Source organism: Herpailurus yagouaroundi, unplaced genomic scaffold, assembly GCF_014898765.1.
Source record: "Herpailurus yagouaroundi ecotype Mexico unplaced genomic scaffold, PumYag 100, whole genome shotgun sequence".
NCBI classification, from domain to species: Eukaryota; Metazoa; Chordata; class Mammalia; order Carnivora; family Felidae; genus Herpailurus; species Herpailurus yagouaroundi.
This window is the reverse complement of record NW_024412391.1, coordinates 40787336-40809755: the sequence shown is the minus strand read 5'-3', so window position 1 is coordinate 40809755 and position 22420 is coordinate 40787336. Positions and strand designations below refer to the sequence as shown.

At 46.4% G+C, this 22420-nt stretch overlaps 1 protein-coding gene across 3 annotated transcripts in view; it reads left to right on the top strand.

The window, feature by feature from the left end:
- MINDY4 (MINDY lysine 48 deubiquitinase 4) overlaps nt 1-22420 on the top strand; it is a 109733-nt gene that overhangs the window by 4441 nt on the left and 82872 nt on the right. For 2 of the 3 annotated variants that reach the window (XM_040472327.1, XM_040472329.1), the window contains exons 2-5: nt 3453-3572; nt 7490-7725; nt 10694-10940; nt 16414-16844. In XM_040472327.1, the coding sequence (XP_040328261.1) occupies nt 3453-3572; nt 7490-7725; nt 10694-10940; nt 16414-16844 (1034 nt within the window). Of the gene's footprint in view, nt 1-2317; nt 2427-3452; nt 3573-7489; nt 7726-10693; nt 10941-16413; nt 16845-22420 lie in introns of those variants that run through there. The other variant, XM_040472328.1, reaches the window with a different exon arrangement.

Genomic DNA, 22420 nt, shown 5'->3' with positions numbered 1-22420 from the left:
TTTTCTAATGTTTATATTTATTTTTCAACGTTTATTTATTTTTGGGACAGAGAGAGACAGAGCATGAACAGGGGAGGGGCAGAGAGAGAGGGAGACACAGAATCGGAAACAGGCTCCAGGCTCTGAGCCATCAGCCCAGAGCCGGACGCGGGGCTCGAACTCACGGACCGCGAGATCGTGACCTGGCTGAAGTCGGACGCTTAACCGACTGCGCCACCCAGGCGCCCCATGTTTATATTTATTTTTGAGACACAGAGAGACAGAACATGAGAGGGAGAGGGGCAGAGAGAGGGAGACACAGAATCTGAAGCAGGCTCCCTCCTGGAAACTCATTCTGCTTGGCTTCTGGAGACCACCTTCTCCCACTTGGCCTCTGCTATGATTCTTTGCTGGTCCCTCTTGTTTTCTGGAGCTGTATGTGCTGGGGACTCAAAAGACTCAATCTTCTCGGCTTCTCTCATTTTCTAGATGCCTCTGCCGGTCTACTGGATCCCAGTGCTGTCAGTATGCTGATCATTCCCAAATGCCTGTCTCTGGCCAAGGTCTCTCTCAGAACTCTTACATTCTTTCCCACTGACGATTTTATATTTCTACGTGGATATGCAATAAATATCTCCGCACATCCCAAACCTAATTCCTGATTCCCTCTGTGTCTTGCAATTTTCCCCATTTCAGTAGGCAGTGTCGCTGTCTTTCTGGTTGCTTGGGCCCAAACCTTTGCAATCATTCCTGGCTTTTTTCCCTTTCATATACCCCACCTCCAGTCCATCAGCCCATCTGTTGGCTTTAGCATCAGAGCACATAGAGCGCATAGCCACTTCTTTCCACTTCTCTTGCAAACACCCTGGTCCAAGCCACCTAGATAGCATCCTAACTAGTTTCTGCTTAATACCTTGTCTCCAAAAAATCTGTTCTCAACCTAGCAGCCAGTGATCCTTTAAAAATACAAGTCAGGGGCATCTGAGTGGCTCAGTCCGTTGAGCGTCTGACTTCGGCTCAGGTCATGATCTTGCAGGTGACAAAGTTTGAGCACCGCGTCGGGCTCTGTGCTAACAGCTCAGAGCCTGGAGCCTGCTTCCGATTCTGTGTCTCCCTCTCTCTGCTCCTCCCCCTCTCATGCTCTGTCTTTCTCTGTCTCAAAAATAAATATAAACATTAGAAAAAAAAAAAATACAATCAGTCCATGCTGTTCTTTTCACCCACCCCCACCACACCATTTCACAAAAGTCAACAAGGCCTTTCCTTATCAGGCTCTGGGCAGCCTCTCTGACCTCATTTCCTGCGACTTTCCCCTGGTCATGCGACTCTAGCTGTACTGGCCTCCTGTGACTGCCACGGGGCCTTTGCACATGCTATTCCTTGCCGAGAACACACTTCTCCCAAGTGTCTGCATGGCCTGCTCTCTTACTTCCCTCAAGTCTCTGTTCTAATGGCACTTAATCATGAAATCTTTCCTGACTACCCATTTATTAAAGTATCATACCCTTCCTTCACCCCCTCCTGGTCCTTTCTGTCTCTTGCTCTGCTAAACTTTCTCCGCCCCCCCCCCCCCCCCCAGCGTATTATGTTTGTTCCCTTTTCCCCACCGAATATAAGCTCCATGAGGGCTAGGACTTTGATCTGTTTCCTCCTCTGCCTCCAGCAGCCGAACTAGTGGACCAGTGATTCGTTCCCTTCATTTCACAGATGGGAAAACCGGAAGATAGGAGTGAGCATAAGTAGCTGACTATGGAAAACAGTGTCCCTCTTCTGTGTCTCTGCTCTCCCCGTTTTATCTGTGCATAGTAGTGCACGTCAGCAGCTGCTGCACTGTACGTGTACCCCTTTGTTTGTGGTCCACTTCGCCAACAGAATTTCTGCACCCTGTGAAGGGGTGGGGTTTGTCTTATTCCTTCTGTATCTCCTGCATCTAGAAGAGCCCGCCACCTAGTAGGTGCGTGGGAAATGTTTGTTGAGTCATGACGATTAAACGAACCAATGAGACCAAGGACTGGCTGATTCCCGAGGGCATCCTTGCCCACTGCCCTGGTGGTTTTCAGACGTCAGTGTGTACCACGGTCTCAGCGAGTTTGTTAAGTGTGCCAAGACTTGCCGATCTGAACCGTTGACAAACGTGAAGAGTTATCTAGCAGAGAGGGACTCTCGTTATGGTTTCTGCCTCACTCCGACTGGAAGGAAAGCCGTGGGGAAGGTGCTTGCTGTGAGCCCCACCTCTCCTTCTAGATCACTCTCCCTGGAGTGCCCACACATGCCCCTACCTTTTCCCCAACATGTACACCCATTTCTTTCTGTTCTCCCTCCTCAACTTCCTTTTTGTTCTCTGTGATTCTGAACACACAGGCTGGGAGAGAAATTGAGGCCTGACTAGCACTAGGGTCTGGATCGTGAAGAGCAGAGGGGCCCCTTGGTGCCAGGCTGAACTGTTTGTGAGGCATCTCTTCCTTCTCTACTGCTCTGTGATCACCGGAGCCTGGGGAGGTGGGCAGGTAGTTGGTTCTTTTCCAAATGAAGAAGCCAGGTTCCTGGGAAGCATAGCGCCTGTCATTGCCAGACTATGTTTTAGCTGGGCCTTCTGGGAGGTCAGGGCTGGATGACGGCAAGTGGCTTTCCTGGGAACTCAGCAAACGTTTACCATGTGCTTCCAGCGGGCCCCAGGCCTGACCTTGCTGACTCACAGGCTGGGATGGCGGAACCCCGTGTCATGTGATCCTACTGTGTTACCCGGGCAAATCAACCCTTGCTCCCACCTGAGAAAGGAATCATTATTGGCCTTTTGCTTATTTCTTTTTTCCTTTTGCTTATTTTTATTTGTTATTTATTTATTTATTTATTTATTTATTTATTTATCTATCTATACTTTAGAGAGAGAGAATCTTTTCTTTTAATGTTTACTTTTGAGAGAGAGAGCGAGTGAGCACGAGCAGGGGAGGGGCAGAGAGAGAGAGGGCAACAGAGGATCTGAAGCAGGCTCCACACTGACAGCATCGAGCCCGATGTGGGGCTCCAACTCGTGAACCATGAGGTCATGACCAGAGCCGAAGTTGGATGCTCTACTGACTGAGCCACCCAGGCGCTCCTCCTTTTGTTTATTTTTAAAGCTTCATATTCTGTGGCTCCAAATCTGTCAAACCCAGAGCTCCTGAGCCAGCCTTGGGCGAGTCAGTAACCTGAATCTCACTTTCCTTTTCTTTAAAATGGGACAACAAGTCCAACCTTAGCTCAGCCCATGGGGTCACTGTAAGATTCAGAATAATAATTCTGAAGATGTCGGGTGTAAAGGTTATATAAAAATAAATTCTCAAGTCAGCTTCTGGTGCTTGCAGTATCCTTGCAAGGAAGGCAGGACAGGAATGATCATAATGAACATCAACAGTCTTTTGTTTATAACCTGCATCAGGGAATGAAAGGTTTTGGTTTAAAATGAAAAGAATGATTCAGATTTCTTCCCACAGGGCTTAAAGAAGACATGTGTGACCATGGACCAGGAACGCCCACGCTCCGACCTCAGCATAAACAGCAGAAACGATCTCCGCAAGGTTTTGCATCTTGAATTTCTCTACAAGGAGAACAAGGTACATGCTTTTAAGGTGTGGTGTAATGTTCTGGAACTGAGATTGGCAATGTCAGAGCACTCGTGGGCCCGGCCAAGCTGTCGGAGATGGGTGGCGGGAGGCTTGCCGTGCCTGTGGCCGGGGAGAAACAGACCCAGCCAAGTGCCGACAAATCCCAAGTGTGAGTTGGGCTTCCAGCCTCAGGGAGGCCCCGGGCCGCCCCTGTGGGCTTATTGCGCATGTGTGGGTATGAAGCTCACTTTGAACCTGGGCCTATGACAGTTATTCCCTGTGCTCCCTCCTCCCTCATGAGGCTGTGTTTAGTCAGACTAAAGAATATAGTGTTGGGTTATACTAAAATTTTCCATTCCCTGCCTGTGTAAGATTTTCCTTCTTCAGTTCTGAGTAATAGCTTATTTTTGAGTCCACTGTGACATTTAATTAGGCAGACCTGGGGCTTGGGCTCAGCTAACCCTGGTGCACTGGAGTTGAGGTAGCAAATGGAACAGCACTTCTTTGGTTGGGGGGCTGGGGGGGCTCCCCTGACCCCTTGGCCTTGTCCCTCCCTCCCCCTACCGGCTGTTACAAGCTTCCACGGCACGGCGCCGTGTACTTTTTCCTTTGTTGTGCTCAGCACACTTATAATAGACTGTGTGGTAGTTTAATTAGTATCTGCTTCCCGACCACCTTGGATGTGGCAGGAGGCCAGAGAGGGCATCTATGTTGTTCACTATTGTATCCCCTACTTAACATGTTGCCTGAGGCCACGGCAAATGGTCCATGTGTATTTGTGGATTCTATGACTGACTGAATGAATGAAGCTACCATTCTGGCTTAATTGCTTTTTCTGCCATGAACACGGTATCTTCTTCTTCTTTTTTTAACGTTTATTTATTTTTGAGACAGAGAGAGACAGAGCATGAATGGGGGAGGGTCAGAGAGACAGGGAGACACAGAATCTGAAGCAGGCTCCAGGCTCTGAGCTGTCAGCACAGAGCCCGATGCAGGGCTCGAACTCACAGACTGCGAGATCATGACTTGAGCTGAAGTTGGACGCTTAATCGACTGAGCCACCCAGGCGCCCTGAACACGGTATCTTCTAATTTGCTTGAAGAATGGGCTCTCCAGTAGGTATTGCCTTGTGGTAGGGAATAGTGTCAGAGTTGGAAAGAATCTAATGATCATGCAGTTAAGCATTTATCATAATTTTTTGAAAAGGCAATAAAATGATATTTCCTGCAGAAGTCCAAATATGCAAAACAAAGAAGGGAAACCCCCTAGTTAGATTGGGGATAAAGAGGACTTGCCTTCTTGGCCTTTTAGGGCAGCCCCTCAGGGCTGGACTAAGCAGCTTCTATTTTTTATTTTATTTTTTAAGTTTATTTATTTTGAGAGAAAGAGAGAGAGTGTGTGTGAGTGGGGGAGGGGATGAGAGAGAGGGAGAGAATCTGAAGCAGGTTCCACGCTGTCAGTGCAGAGCCCAATGCAGGGCTCAAACTCATGAGACCATGACCTGAACGGAAATCAAGAGTTAGACGCTGAACTGAGTCACCCATGTGCCCCAAAGCTTTGAAATTACTGATAGAATGGGAGACCCATCTGGAGGAGCTGTGAGCCAGAGAAAAGTGGCTTGTCAAGATCTCACAGTGACTTACGGGGTAGGGGTGAAGCTAGAACCAGATCTGATTCTCAGTCCTACTATAGTAATGGCAGTCAAGCTTCCTGTAATTGTAACCCTGTACTCAAACGATATCTTAGCAGATGAGGTTAGAATGGGAGTGGGACACCCCCCCCCCCACCAGCCCTCCAAGGCTATTTCTGAGACATCTGCAAAAACCTCAGAGCAGCTCAAAACCTGCCCTCGCACGTGTCACATAGCCCAGGGAGGAACCCAGGCCAAGTTTCCCTCAAACGAATAATGGTATCAACCTACAGGAACACTTAGGTTGCCACAAGTTCCTGTGCCTGACTTTGATGAGAAAAGGGCAGTGGCAGCCAGGTGAAGTCCTGGCATAGGTTCAGTAAAGACATCAGATCGATGCCCTTCATCCTTGGTCCCGGTGTGATACCGCTGCCCCTCCACCGCTTCTGTGTGGTCGGCTGGGGTCCTGTAGACCCCAGCACCAGACACTCAGCAGATCTCCATTGGCTGCATTTCAAGGCAGCAGAGTAGACTGTATATTTTAGAAAGGCTTTTCCATAGAAAGTGAGACGGGTAACCAGAAAATCAAATAACCCTGCTGATGCACTGGGATTTTTTATGTAAATGCAACTTTACTTAATTTCCTGGAATCATCTTTGCCATTCAAGTTATTTTTATTTCTGCACTATAATATAGTCTCCCTAAGGTAATAATTATCTGAAGATACTTAAGATATTTTCATTAGATCTTGGTAAGTGCCCTGATTATTTGATTTTTACAGTAGTTATTATGCAATGAAATGAGCTTATATTTAACAGAAAGACATATTTATTAACCTATCTATCGCATAATGATTTTGACATTTGCACAAAGCTAGCCTGCTTCTAGGAAAGCCCTGCAATTTAATGTTAGTTTCAGGAACTTGTTTTTCCCTATTAAAGATACAATATATAAAAATGCCAATGTAAAATTAAGTTTTTGAAAAATGGTGTCTAGATTCATATAAAGGCTGTGAAGAGCCACAAAGTATAATTCATGTAACGCAGGGCTATAAATCTCTCGTACTGAAAGAAAAATAGGACGGTCTAAATTACTTATGCAACGCCTTTCCCCTGACTCTCTTCCTTGTGAGTTTCATTTAGACTTAGACAAAATAGTTCTTTTGGGCCCCATTCTAAAAAAATAAAGCTGTCCCCTTGTTTTGACTGCCTGATAAATCTGTTGCTGTTGGTCATAACCCATTTGGCTGTGGGTGTGGGTCCCAGGATTTTGCTGTGCAGAGCAGGGGAACAGGAAGAGGGAAGGACTGGATGTGCCTGGGGGTCCTCTCTGTGCCAGGTTCTTTGTCAGGCGCTATATTGCTCCGATTGCGGACTCACCAAATGTCCCGTGTCTGACCACACTTCCCAACAGCTTGGTGTTCCTGGGCAAGTGGGGTGGGGACTGACACAGTTCCATGGCCCGAGGTCAGCCTGTGGATTGCTGCTTGGATAACTATGTCCAGCTTACTTGGGGGAATTTTAAGACAAGTCAGGACTCCAATCTTTGCAATTCTGGCTTACTTAGTAAGACACAGCAGGACCTGGGAATATGTATTTTTAAAACCTCCAAAGATGATATTTGGTATTGTCAGGATTGGGAAATACTGATATCATTTCTTTGTAAAACTGACCACTAAAGAGTTTCATTTCTCTTTCTTTTTCTTTCTTTCTTTCTTTCTTTCTTTCTTTCTTTCTTTCTTTCTTTCTTTCTTTCAAGATTCTGGTGTAGATTGAGTCAATCCTGATGGCCTCTCATGTTTTTTGCAATAGACTGCTGCAGAAGAGTCCCTGTGGTCCCCAGTGTCCAGTGTTAAATGCAGAGCACACAACCTTAGAGCACATTCGGGTCCCAAGTATTTATAAACCTGTAGAGTTAATGATCCCGAAAAAAGGTTTAGTTTTTTTTTAAATGAAAAGATATATATTTTCTAAAATTACTCCTAGGAGAAAAACCAAGAGGAAATTTTCTTGGGTATTCTTCTATTCATATCATATTTTGTTACAGTTGTTCATCGGATCGCCTGACTCATGCATCGGATGATAGTTCTTTTAGGATAGAGATTTTTGTCTTCATCTCTGTTATACCATGGCACCTCACACATGGTAGGCAGTCACTGAATACTTGCTGAAAGAAAGAGCGTATGAATGAATAAGAAGCTGATAAACTATGTCAAAGAACTGGACTAGTCCTCTTTTCCACCTTTTTCCCCTGAAGTTGTACCTGTGGTTAATGATACTTTTTCTTCCAATGATAGGCAAAGGAGAATCCTCTAAAAACAAACCTCGAACTCATTACCAGATACTTTCTGGATCACTTTGGGAATACTGCTAACAATGTCACTCAAGAAACACCAATTCCTGCACTCTCAATTCCAAAGAAAAATACCAAATCGCCACCGAGATGCTCAGAGACCACGCTGGTGAATATATATGACCTTGCAGAGGAAGATGCAGGATGGAGAACATCGTTGTCAGAAACAAGCAAAGCCAGGTATCTCTTCTTATTTACACTGTGAGTTGGTTTCCTATCACTGCTGTAACAAATGACTGTAAATGCCGTGGCTATAACAGTCAGGGTTTTCCAGAAAAACAGAACCAATAGGAACCAACAGGATGTGTGTGTGTGTGTGTGTGTGTGTGTGTGTGTGTGTGTGTGTACATACATGCAAATATATACGCACATATATATGTGTATGCGTATTATATATACATACATATATTATTTTAAGGAGTTGGCTCACATGATTGTGGGAGCTGGCAAGTCTGATATCTGTAGGGCAGACTGGCACACTAGAAACTTAGGCAGTATTCTGTGTTATAGTCCTGAGGCAGAATTCTCTGGGAAACTTCAAGTTTTGCTCTTAAGGCCTTCAACTGATTGAATGAGGCCCACCCATATTATCTAGGGTAATCTTCTTTACTTAAAGTCAACTAATTATAGATGTTAGTCCTATCTTAAAAACACCTTCATGGAAGCATCAAGGCTAGTATTTGTCCAAACAACTAGGCAACATGGCCTAGCAAAGCTGACATGAAATTTAACCATCACCATGTCTTAAAGCAACACAAACATATTATCTTACAATTCTGAGGTCAGAAGTTCAAAACTGGTCTGGGTTAATGACAAGGTGTCAGTAGGGCTTGTTCCTTCTGGAAGTTTTTGGGGGCAAATCTGTTTCCTTTCCTTTTTTGGCTTCTAGAGGCTGCCTGCATCCCCTGGCTTGTGGCTGCTCCCTCTCTCTTGAGGGCACATCACTCCAGCCTCTGCTTCTGTCATTGTATCCTACTCCAGACACTGACCTCCTGCCTCCGTCTAGCAAGGGCCCTTGTGACTCCATCGGGCTCTCCCAGATAAGGGAGGATAATCTCAAACTTTAACCCATGTGCAAAGTCCCTTTTCCACATAAGATAGCATTCATGGGTTCTGGGGTCAGGGCATCTTTGGGGGGCCACTATTCAGCTTACACATTGTGTGCTTTCCAATTCCCTGTTGTGGGGCACTGTTACCTTTCTCTGGAGGCCTTGGGAGTAGAGGAGGATGCGAGGGGGATGCTCATGGTTCAGATGTTTAACGTTTGTCAGGTTCAGGGGCTTGCTTCATTTGCATTTTCTTAAAAACGGAACAAAACAGGTACAGAATTCCCAAAGCAAGTTAACACTGTAGAATTAGACACATCTGAAAAATAAGGCCTTTTGGACCTCTTAGGGAGAAAATGAATTGGGATTCTGGATTGAACCTCCCTTATTTGGAAAGCAGTTATGTTACATTACAAACTTAATAGCCGCCTGTAGTCACCACCAGTGAATCTAACTCCCCGGGACTGGGTGTTTCCTTCCGGCTCTGTTGAGAAGCATTTTCTTTCCTGAGGGTAGCCAAAGTATAGGGTCTGGGCATCGAGCTGCCAAAGGATGAGCACCGTTAAAAAACATTAACACAAGGCTTCGGATGTAAGTGAATCAGGGTGCTGCGGAAGAAGGTGGTTCTTCTTCGGAGATGCTCACCGCCTGGCTGGGAAAATAAATATTTCTGAGACGATGAAGAACCAGCAAAAGAAAGTAGTCGAGGCTCCCGAGTTCCACCCGGTTGCCCAAGCTACATATTTGGGTGTTATCCTTGACTTCTCCTAGTCTATCATTTTTGCCTCCATGAGTCCTTAATGACACTAGACTCTTGCCTACTTTCTCTGCCCCGACAGCAGTGCTTCAGTTCATACCCTCCCCTTTTGCCTGCACTGACTCCCACCGGGTCTTCCCTGGTCTCTAGGCCTCTAGTGATCTGCTTGAGTGCACCCTCCACCTACGAGAGCATGAGCTTCCTACAAACGAGTCTGGCTCTGCTGGCTTCCCCACGGAAAGGCCTTCAGATGTTTCCCATGGCTTCCAGGAAAAATCCAAACTCCTAAGGGTAACTTGCAAAACTCTTTCCACAGTCAGCCTGCGTGGCTCACTTGGGCCTGTCCTGCTTTTACAGGCCTCTGTGTTAGTGCCCGGGGCCTCTGATTATCTCCTGCCTACTCATTCCTACAGACTCCGTGCTGTCCTCTCTGCAAGTCATTCTCAGCTTCTCCAGGCTGGTTCTGAGCCCTTCCTCTGCCAGACATGCCCCAGTCATGGCACATATGACCGCTTCTCTCACATGTGACCCAGTGCTTGGTGATAAGCAGCTTGGCACAGAGCAGCAGTCAGCGCCCCTTTAGGCCAGAGTCTAGTGGTAGAAAGCATCCCAGCCTGTGTCAGAAAGGCTCTGGGTGATCCATCACAGATCATAGGCGAACATCCTCTTTATCTGGGTCTCTGGCTCTGTTCTTTCTCATTTTTGTTATTCCTCCTTGTTTACTTCCCTGTGTTTCACCTTCTTTTGTTCTCTTGCTCTCTCTCTTTCACATACACACCACACACACACACACACACACACACACACACACACACACACACAATCTATCTATCTTACTCTCTTTCAATGCCGAGCAACCCAGGAAAGAAGGCATTAGCATGCCCAACTTAACTGGACATTAACTGAATAGTTGTGGGAAAATTTACCACAGGTCTCTATCCACCAATCTCAATGAGGTGCAGTAAGACTGGGTTCCATGTAACTCATGACTGTATTGAAGGGTTATGGTTTTCTATAACTTGGGTCTGGAATAAGGATGCTCTTTATATTTGAGGATACACAATATCTAAGGATATTTGAGGAATCCTGTCATGGGTCATCAATTCTGATTTTGTTTCTTGTTTCCTGGTCTTATTTTATAGGTCAGATTTGCCCTGATATGAAAGTATTTTCTGTTCTTTACCTTAATGATAGGCACTGGCTGGTTAGAACCCTGGCTGGTTAGAACCCTCGCATAGTTATGAATGGGCTTGCTCTGTGTGCCTGTTGAATGTGGAATTTGTTATCAATGTTAGCTGTTCCTTTTGGGGAATCTGTCTTAATGGAGATATATCTTTTTTTGCAGACATGACAATCTTGATGGGGATTTACTTGGTAATTTTGTATCATCCAAAAGGCCCCCACACAAACGTAAGCCCACGCAGGCTGTCCCAGGTGAAAGTCCCCCCGTGGCCCCTGCATGGGAGAAGATGGACAGGCTTCAGTTGTCAGAACCTTCCTTGGACACGAAAAGGATGGGAGAGAAGATCAGGCCAAAGTCTGGCCTGATTGTCCGAGGCATGATGACCGGGCCCATCGCCAGTTCCCCGCAGGTAGGGTTGCTGATCTCACTGCTCGTGTGAGAGTGGAAAGTGAGAGGCAGGCAGGGCTTAAGGAGCTGCCTGGGATCATTGGAGGGTTCCCCACGACGTAGTCCAAGAAGCGGGGAGCTGTGAGCTGGGATGGGAGGAACACCTGCCTGTGTCTTCTCTGGTTGTACTGTCAAAAAGACAGTACATGACTGTCAGCCAGACTGTCTGATCCTTATGGGATCATGGCCAGGCCTCGTTTCCTTCCCTGCCCTCAGTTTACCCACCATGTCAATGAGGTGGATGCCATGGCTTTGTCTTCCTTTGCTGAGTGAGAACACATGTATCTTCTAGTTTTACCTTTGCCATTCAGGAGTGGTGGGTGACCCATCCGAGTCTAGAGAAAATCTTTTTTATTTTTTTAAGACATCATAGTTAAAAGGGTAAAAGAAATCCCAACCCTAATAGTCTCATTTGCTTTGCTTTAAAAAGAAATTCTAATAATTTCACATCATTCTTTTATAGTCTTCCTTAAGGAGGGGCTCTGGTAGGGTCGCGTTAGGTGGGGGGACTAAACCAAATGAGAGAATGAATATAAAAGGAATTTGTGAAACAGCAAAGAAACAGAAAACCAAAGGAAAACCAAACACCAAGTCACAGTGTAGTATTAGTCAAACGAGGGAGCCTGAGCAAACCCACATAGGTCATCCGTGTCCATGGCTGGTCACGTCCTGTCCTGTGCTGCATGGCTAGATGTGGGCTGTGGCTCTAGAGGCTGGTGTTATTCTCCCATTTCACTTGGAATCAAGACATAAAGAAGCCGACCCTCTCCCTGCCTCTGCCTGCGTCTTGTGGGGTTTTGGTCAAGGTCTTTATTCCTCTTGGCCATGGTCTTGTTTGTTAGATTCAGGTGGCTAAGGCTCTGCCGAGCACTGGGATTTCACAGCCTGGAGATGGTCCTACAGTCTTGGTGTCCAGATCAAGGCGGTGAACCAGTGTGTGGCTCACAGTGCACGTTCACATCATGTCCCATCCTCGTGTCTTGTGTATTTGGAGAGGGACTGGACCATGCCTAGAGGAAAGCCGCCAGGAAGGTGAAGAGTTTGGCGGAAGTGGCAAGATTTGGGAATGTTTAGTCTTGGGAAGAGAAGACAGAAGGTGGGAGGAGGGGCAGAACAGAAGAGATTTCTTCCAACACGGATGTGGGAATAACCTGGTCCCAGGATGGCAAATGCCTGCAAGTGCCCGATGCTGTGCCTGCAGCAGACATTGCTAGTGGGCTCAGTGTTCTTTTCCTGTCAAGCCTGGATGTGACGTCACAATCTCCTGGGCATCTTCAGCCGGTGCTCCAAATGGGTGGACTGGAGTGGCGAGGGAGATGATCCCTATCAGGCCTCTTGAGCTTAGGCTGTGGGCCTCCTGAGAGCAGGGACTCTGCCATACTTGTGTGCAGAGCGCAGTGTGGGCTTGCTGGCCCTTTGTTGGGGTGAGTGGTGTAGCCTGGCCTGATGTCTCCTGAGAGCACACCTGGGACCAGCAGGTGGAGGCCCGTATGAGGAACTTCAGTCAGAGATGCTTCAGGAGGAGAGCAGGCCATGTCGGAAGCCACTAGACTAGTTGGGTCAAGGGGAAACCAGGGACACTCTCTGCTGGAGACATTGTTTTACACCCTATCAGTGGTTCTCAAACCACTGTAGTCTCAGGGTCTCTCCATACTCATAAAATTACTGAGGGACCTGAAGAGCTTTTGTTATGTGGGTTATAGCTGTTGACATTTGCCACGTTAGAAATTAAAACTGAGAAATTAAAAAAAATATTTACTTACTAAACCATCAACAATAGTAAACCCATTACACTTAATACAAATAACATGTTGTGAAACCAAACCCCGCCCCCCCCATATTTTCCAAAACAATAGATGAGGAGCACTGTTTCACATTTTTGCAAATCTCTTTATGTCTGGCTTAGTAGAGGATAGTTCAAGTCTCATATTTGCTTCTCCATCCAGTCTGTCCCATTATGATAGTTTAGTTGAAGTCCATGAAGAAAATATGGCCTCACGCAGATATGTAGTTGGAACAGGGAAAAGCGTGTTATTAGTCTCTTCCGGAAACCAGGGGTATTCTTTGATGCTGCACCAAACTAGACAAGTTGTGGTTTCTTATTGTGGAGTCTGAAAGCATAGCCAGGAACTTTTTGTACCTTACCAATATCTATTGGTCTGCCTTGCACTTTGAATGGATCTTTTGCCACCGCCTAGTTTAGTAACATGGTGCATTTGCTCACTTGGAAAATATTGGCTTACTGAGTTATCTGGGTTCCTGAGATCTTCTGAATGTGAACACATTTCATTAAAAAAAAAAAAAAAAAGAAACAACAACAACAAAAACAACCCAACAACCCACATCAAAAAAATCACATTGCTTGATGTTGCCACCCAATTCATCAGAAAAAATTTTTAAGTGCTGAGAAGCCCTCAAGCTCACCGTGGCTGATTCAGGTTTCCCCAAATTTTCATTTTTACCTGATAATTGTATTTTATCACTGACCATTCATCAGTTGTTTCACTTGAAGTGACAGGCTCAGTTTATTTTCAAGAAAACGCCTGCCGGATACCCAAGTCTGAGTAACCATAGTTTGTCTGTCAGTTGTTTCGCAAAAAACATTAGCAAGTTCGTTTCATAGCTCAGATGGTTGCACAAGTGCTTTTCCTTGAGACACCCGGGTCCTCTGCACCCAGTGGAGTGCGTATATATACCTCCCATTTTGTCCCATGGAATATTAAAGAGATGTAGACCATAGGGTTGAGATTGAATACAGTTAGTAAGTGTTATGCTTCAGCATGGACGTTTTTTCTCTTTTCTTTTTTTCCAATTTTTAAAAAAAAATATTTTATTTATTCTTGAGAGAGAGAGAGAGACAGAACATAAGTGGGGGAGGAGCAGAGCGAGAGAGGGACACAGACTCCAAAGCAGGCTCCAGGCTCCAAGCTGTCAGCACAGAGCCTGATGCGGGGCTCGAACTCACAAGCCGTGAGATCATGACCCGAGCCAAGGTTGGATGCTTAACCATTGACTGAGCCACCCTGGCGCCCCTCATCATGGACGTTCTTAAGCAAAATTAGCATTTTACTTATGTACTGTTATTGCAAGTGGTGGCAAATACCTCCAGTGCTAGTAAAGTTCGGTGCCACCCCCTGGATTCGTGTTACTGGCCAGCAGTTTTTCCCACCAGGGCATTTGTATTATTACGGCGAATGTCAACACAGTGAAAAAGGCAACTCATGTCATATTATTATGAAAAGAGGTTTGAGCTCCCCAGAAGGATCTGGGGACCTTTAAGGCTGGCAGATCACACTTTGAGAACTGGTGGACCAGATGAATGCTGGGGTCCTGTCCTACAGCGACATCCCATCACATCCGTGCAGTCGAGACCCCCTTCACAACTGAGATGCGAGGCAGATTGCATAGATCTGCTTTACCACTAGGAGATTGACCCAAACTTCTGAAGGGGGGGATGATTGCCTCGGGAGGTGTGTTTTTCCCTTGGGGTACCTGAATCCTATGACGGTCATTGAAAGATGGGACAGGTTGTTGTAGAATTTCCCCAGGCTTTCTAGAAAGCGTTTTGTGGACCTGTGAGTACCTTGGCCATACTTAATTGGTTGCTCGAGAGAGAAGAGCAAGATTTGCTAGGTATTTCATCATTTTTTTTTTTTTTTTTTTTTACTTACTAGGTCAGCTCTGTACTTACGAAGGATGAGTAAGAGGCTGGGTTCCCTGCCTTTGGCCAGAGCTTGGGTCTCCTAGGGAATGGTGACTAATATTTTCTGCACTGTGTGGCAGGGATGCCCTGGTGGCTTTCAGAGGGTGGTAGTGCCTAGTAATTTCCACTAGGCAACAATACTACAGAATTAGCTATTTTTATTCCAGCTCGGGCTTTACCACTGGGTTCAGGATTATTTCTGGAAATTCTGAGAGGTCCCAAATTTTAAACTCAGGAAAAGCCTCGCAGGTCTGTTTTTGTCCCCTCTACCTCCGCTCCCCTATCCTAGATTGGTAAATTGTGTTCCCGTTTCATCAGTGGATCATTGACAGTAAAATAGGAGATTTCTGTTGACTCCTTTCGAATTCCTTCATTTCAGAAACTAAGCAAGCCTTGAGCGCTTACTAGGTATAGGTCACTGAGCTGGGAACTCTGGACACCAGAGATGAATGAAGATTGGCCTCTGCTGTTCCTGGTCTATCAGCAGGAGAGGCTAAGGCCCTGTGTGACTGGGGACTGGGGAAAAGCTAGAGAGCAGTGGCCGATGTTTGTTGATTGCCCTCATGGGTCTGGCTCTGTGCCAGTGCCTTCTATGGGTGTCTCCCTTCATACTGTGATCTTGTGGAAAATAGATGCTATAGGTCCCCAATCCCTCATTTGACCTTTGGGCCAGATGTGTTTTGGAATTCAGAATTTCATTATTTTCAGGAAAGAAACACCATGCACAAACCATATATCACCTAATGCTTTGCAGTAGGGTTTGGGGTAGCACCCCCTAAGCAAAAATACTGACATTTCTACAACTAAAGATATGAATATTCACACTAGAAAAAGACTATAAACAACCTCGTAACAGTTCAGAAGAATTTGCCACAGGATTCCAGAAGAAACTTGTTTTGAGAGGTTTTAGAAATTACAGATAGTGTGGGGTCAGTTGGGTAAGCCTCTGACTCTTGATTTTGGCTTGGGACCGAGACCCTGCATCGGGCTCTGCACTGACAGCTTGAAGCCTGCTTGGGACTCTCTCCTTCTCTCTCTGCCCCTCAAAATAAACATTAAAAGAAAGAGAAATTAGGGGCGCCTGGTTGGCTCAGTCAGTTAAGTGTCTGACTTGGGCTCAGGTCATGATCTCGCATGATCTTCGTGGGTTCGAGCCCCGTGTCAGGCTCTGTGCTGATAGCTCAGAGGCTGGAGCTTGTTTTGGATTATGTGTCTCCTCTCTCTCTCTGCCCCTCCTCCACTCATGCTCTGTTTGTCTCTTTCTCAAAAATAAACAAATATTAAGAAAAAAGAGAGAAATTCCAGATTGTGGGTTGTGGACAGGTTATAGTACAGGTGAGGGCAGTGGGGGACAGAGAAATTAATAACTTGCCACAGGGAGCATGGCTGGTAGGTAGGTGGTGATGCAGGAATTGGGAAACAGATCCGACCCTGGAGCTACAGCTGCACCTGCTCCTGGACGCTGTTCTCTGTAAGACTGTGGGAGAAGGGCCGAGGCACACTCTTGGGGCTTATGCACGTGGAGCACGGTGACAGCATTACGGATGTGGCAGCCTGTGAGTACCTCCTCAAAGGATAGGTGGGATTTTAAGAGGAGTTGGGAATGGGGAAAGATGTTCCAGGGGGAGGAAACGCCATGGGCAAATGCTTGTCGTGTGGGATGGAGTGTTTTCCCACCTCCCTTGAAGGGGATGGGATCCTCACTGCCCTTGCTTGTCCTTGCCCCTTTCAGGATTCCCTTCGCAAGCGCTCCCTGAGGCGGTCCCTGTCCTTGAGCAGCGGCGCCCCCCAGGCCTCCGAGGAAGAGGGCCAGAAAGTGCCTGAGCTCTCCTCCGGTGCCCCGGCCCATCCTGCAGCCCAGGAGGGCCTGGCGTCCAGCACTGGCTCCACTTCCAGAAGTCCCCTGGGCCCACTCAGTGAGCTGACCTCAGAAAAACAGAAAACCACACCCAGCAGCCCCCCTCACTTGCCCAGCAAAGGGCTCCTGCAGAGGGGGAGCGGCAGGTGGCGAGATCTTGCAGAGGACAGCCCAGCTGTGGACAGTGGCCCGGAGGGCAACAGGATGCCCTCGAAGTTCTCCTTGCCAGGTGGGAGTGCCAGGACGACCCAGGAGAGGCTGGAGAGAGCATTCACACGGCAGGGGACCCAGCCCCTGCCCCTCAGGTGAGCGGGCTGTGCTGAGGTGATGGCTTTCCCAGAGATCTGCCCAGTCCCCCGTGGCTCTTTGGGCTCTCAGAGCAAGCCTGTGAAGTCCACAAAGTGGGTATGGTCCCCCCACGAGGGAGAGAACAGCCCAGAGTGCGTACATACGGGAAGCTTCAGAGGAGGGAGGGTTCCTTGGTCCTTTTTTCTTCTCACAGTCTCGAGACTTTGGCACCTGATTCCCAGACTTACCTGCAGCAACATGGCCAGGTTGATGTGGCGTAAGAGATGTTTCTTGTGGGAGGCCCAGACATGGTGATGTATCGGCTCCCACAAGGCTCTTGGGGGCAAACTTTTTTTTTTGTATTACTCTTCTTTTATTCTTTCACAATAGACCTTGATGATTCCTATATTGATTCATCTTTGAATGTCAACCAACCTTACATTCCTGGAATAAATCTTGCTTGGATGTATTATCTTTTTATATATTATTTGATTAAATTTATTAATATTTGTATGTAGGGTTTTATGTATAAATTCGTGAAGGAGATTGGCTAGCAAATTTCCTTCCTTGCAACAACACCATGAGATTCCATTATCTAGGATATGCTTGAAGGGGTGCCCCTTTTTTCTGTTCTCTTGAAGAGTTAGGCACTTGGGTGCTGGTGGAACAGGCAAAATAAATAGATTATAGTCCATAAACTCCCTTTATGACCCTAGTAAGCTGGGCCTACTCTGCTTAACACGTTTTGTGGCTATGTTATTCGATGCGTGTACATGTAGAAGTTTTGTGTCTTCCTGTCGGATAGACTTTTCTATCATTATGAAATCTCTATCTCTGGTAATGCTTATTGCCTTAATGTCTATTTTGGGAGAGCTACCACAGCCTTCCTTTGATTATAGTATAGCGATAGAATATCTTTTTCTATCTTTTTCCTTTCATCCATTCTATAGCCTTTTACTTAAGGGTTCCGACCAAAACCCTATGGGGTTTGCCGGGATCCTTCCCTCTTTTTTAAAAGATTATAATTTATTTAAGCTAAAAAAAAAAAAAAAACCCACACAAAAACCCAGTTCACCCATTCCTCCACCCTCTGCTCCCCTCAGCCTTCTTTTGTGATACCTTTTACGGCGACAGATTTCCCTCTAAGCAATGCTTTGTTGTATTCCGTGAGTTCATATGTTGTCTATTCATATGACTTAGTTTAAATATTTTCTAATTCCCGTTGTGATTTCTTCTTTTGACCCATAGGTTATTTAGACACATATTGACCGAAGCAAACATCTGGGGTATTTTTCTGGTTTCTGTTTTTGATTTCTGGCTTGTTTTCACTTCAGTCACATACACTCTGTATGAGTTCAGTCTTTGGATATTTGTTGGGATTTCTTTATGGCCTGGTATAGATTTAAAGCTTATCTCTTCTCAGCAGTGAATATTGGGAATTTTTAATCCTCTCAGATAATTTTTATTTTAGTTGGGATAATTGTTGCATTTACATTTGCCTGTTGCATTTGGTAGGATGAAAAGATCCGCTTCTATTTTTCCCCACAGAGTAAGACAGTTTTCCAGCACCATCTACAATCTGTTCCTCACCCCACTGATTCATGAAGCCACCTTTATTCTTTACAAAGTTCCCATTTCGATGCGGGTCTGTCTTTGAGCTCTCTATTGGGGTTATTAGTCTTCTGTCCTTTTTTAAAAATCTAAAACCACATGACCACAGCTTTTATTACTATGACTTCGTAGTTATAGCTTAGTATCTTGGTGGGGCCAGTCCCCCCTTCTCTTCCTTTGTTTCAGCATTGATGTAGCTACTAATATTTTTTTACTTGAAAGTTTTTTTAAAAGTTTATTTATTTATTTTGAGAAACAGAGAGAGAGGGAGAGAGCACAAGTGGGGCAGAGAGAGAGAGAGAGAGAGGACTCCAAGCAGGCTCTGTGCTGACACACTGCAGAGCCTGACGTGGGGCTCAGACCCACAAACCCCGAGACCATGACCTGAGCTGAAATCCAGAGTGGCCACCCAATCCACCGAGCCACCCAGGCGCCCTCTTGTAGCTACTTCTAGATCTTTATTCTTTCTACAGGTCTTTTTCCCGTTACCCAACATGGGTAGAACTGACTTGTCCTCTTGCTATAAAGGCCCGACTTCCGAATCATTTCGTGACTGGCTCTTTCTTGTCAGTCAGATGTTCTGGACTCAGACTGGTTTTCTCTGACCAACTGCACCTCTACCCCCGCATTTCCAGCCCGTTTTTTTGGCCTCTCAACACCTATCATTACCTGAAGTTATTTTATTTACTTACCCATTATGTGTCTCCCTCACAATAGAAAATAAATTTCATGAGAACAGAGACTTTATATTCCCTGCTCCTAGAATAGTGCTTGGTACACAGAGGGCATTCGATGAGCATTTGCTTAATACTATTTCTACCACCACCAGCAGCAGTAACAAGATCAATCAACTTTTGATATTGACCTGTTTTGTGTAAGACACTGTTCTAAGTGTTTTGAGTAAATTCACTCTTTTAATCCTCATATGGTTCTAGGAGGGATATACTATTATAATTCCCATTTTACAGGCGAGGAAGCTCATCCAGAGAAGTGGCTGTACTTGTGCATGCTTATATACCTGGTAAGAGGCAGAACGGGTTAGAACCCGGGCGGCGAGCTCCAGAGTCTGGGGAATACGTGAACAAATGGCGTCACCTCTCTCCCTGAAGAGAAATCCTTTCCACAGCCTTTAGGGTGGTGACTGGCTTCCACTTGAATCCCTCCTGCCATGGGGAGCTCCCCAGTTCCCACAGCACTTTTGCGTGATTCTGACTGCGAGACAATTCTTCTTCACACTGAGTTAAAATCTGCTTGCTGTGGTTTGACTCAGCGGGCCTTGTTTTGCCCTCCCATGCCACAACCTGAGCGCACCTGAAAGGGAACAGCGCCTCCAACCTAATGGATGGGAGCATTCTCAGGCTGCGGTGATCGGTGGGGGGAGATGGTGGGTTGAGGGGAAAGAGGAGTGGCTGGATAGCAGGTGGCCTGGGTTCTAGTCCTCGCTCTGCCCTGGCTGACCTGCGCCAGTCATTTGTTTCTGGACTTAACTGTCTCTGACAGTAAAATGTGGCCACTGGGTAGATGACGTCCAGGTTTCTTTTCAGCCTGTGCATTTTGCTGGCCTGTGGCTCTTACTTTCAGAGTTATTCTGGGCCCTCTGCTTCAGTCATCAGGTTTTTATTGAACACCTACTGTTGACAGTACTCTTAGGAGGTATGGCACATGGGCTCTGGAATCCAATGGGCTGGACTCAGATTCCATGGACTGGCAGTTCTGCCCCTTATAACCACTGTGGCCTTACCCCAGTTAGTAAACCCTTGAAAGATGCTGTGAATTTTGTCTTACAGTAAGCAGGTAAAAATGCATTCACATCCCCCATCCCCAATACCAGAAATATAATCAGGGGTGTTTCACACATGTTTAATAGTGTTGACCCTTATATTGTTCAATCAACAAACATTTTGGGGGGCTTTGTTTTTTACCTACCACTTACTCTCTATTTGTTGGACACTGTGCTAAGTGCTTATATGTATTATCCCATTTGCTCTTTATACTAATCGGTTGAGGTGAATATTATTTATTGTTGGTTTTTTTCTTTTGTGTGCTTATTAAATAGTATTCTTCTCCTGAGCTCTGAACAAATTGACAAACAAAACAAAGGGTATCAGTTAGATTGGAGTAACATACATATCATTTCTGTGATTGATAAGGGGAAGATAGAAGACACAACAGACCCCGAGGCCTCGTGGGCCCAGAGCTAGATGGACTTCCCCACCTCATCTCAGGCCATGGGCAGGTCAGCTCTTGTGGCCACGTGGTGGGAGCGGCTGCCCCCGGGAGAGCAACTCACTCTCAAGAGGAGAAAGGCTACAGCTGAGCTTAATGTCCCCCTTTTCTTTCTTTCCCAAATTAACTGGTCAGCTATGTCACACTTCCTTCCTTAGGCTGGAGTGCATAGAGGGAGGAGAGTAAAGGTCTGCAGGAGGGTAGACTAGTAGAGCTCCCTGCAAACTCCCAGAAGACACTGCAGGTTCAGAGTGGGCATCCTCCCACCCAGCAGTTATTATCCCTATGTTACAGATGAGGAAACGGAGGCCAGAGAATTTAAGGAACCTCTCAAGGTTCTGGGTGGAAGCAGGTCCCAGGGCTCAGTTTGGTGGATGGAATATGGGTTGGATTTCAGCTGCCTCTTGTCCCCTCAGCTAGGCATGTTTGTACAGTGCACATACTACATAACCCTATGCAGCACCTTTGACTTAAAAGCCATAGTAAGCTCCCTGTCCTTCCCAACCCCCCTCTATCAGTCCTGCCCACCTATACCCCCTTCCCCATTCATTTCATTCGATTCAGTAAATGTGGATCGGAGTCATAGTGTGTATCAGACCTGTGAGCTCTTCAAGATGAGAGAGATGTGTGGGTATGTAATTATTTCATTTTATTTTTTTTAAGGTTTATTTATTTATTTTGATAGAGAGAGTGCATGAGCTGGGGAGGGGCAGAGAGAGAGGGGAAAGAGAGAATCCCAAGCAGGTTCCACACTGCTCAACATGGGGCTCCATCCCACGAACTGTGAGATCATGACCTGAGCCGAAATCAAGAGTTGGACACTTAACCGACTGAGCCACCCGGGCACCCTGCGTATGCAGTTATTTTAAAGCATGGCAAAGACAGTGAGATGACAGCAGGGCCGGCTTGTGTGTGCAGCGCTGCCCCATCACCCTGCCCTAATGAAGCTGAGGAAAGGTGGCTACTTGGAGCCTTCTGTGGGCCTTGCAACGTCGGGCCCAGGGATGGCCATGGAAGTCACACCTAGGGGCAGAGGCAGGGGCAGGAGCAGGGAGCATGTGTCCTGGGAGAGAATGTGGGGGGGGGGGGTGGCGGATGATATGACCTGCTGAGATGTTAGGGGACATGAATATCTATGCAATCAGGCCCTTCTAACCCCTTGGATCTAACTCAGTGGCTGAAGGGACCACTTTCTGCTTTGATTTTTGTTCCTTTCCCGTGTCCTTCGATCTAAGAAGATACTCAGAAAATATGTCTTCTGGGCTCCCACTATGGGTTGAGACAATCTGTCATTTGTCACTGCTTTGTCAGGGCTGCCCTTGTTAGGTTTCTGTGCTCATCAGTTGGATCTGCTGGGACTCTGGCCGCGACCTGGGTAGTCCTGTAACCCTTGCCTCATTCTGCTTCCCGCCATTGCACTATGTGGCGGGCAGGACATTCCTCTGTACCTTTACATATGTTGCTATCACCCACATGCCTTGGCCAAAGTAGGTCCTCAGGAAACCTTAGGTGAAGGACCAAGAGCACGGGAGAGGAATTCGTTATTTAGAAGTCCCCAGAGCTGGGTGTTCTAAGCCTGGTGGCTCCCCAAGTGGCACTTTGTGAAAGTTGATGGTCTGGTTGGGGGTGACCAGCCCTTGCGGTGCTTACAGACCTCTCTGAGGACGTGCTGGCCTGTCATTTGTGTAAGAATCCTTCAGAGTGAATTTCTGGGCCTTCTGATGGCCACATGGACTGTGCTGTGGTTGTTTTTCTG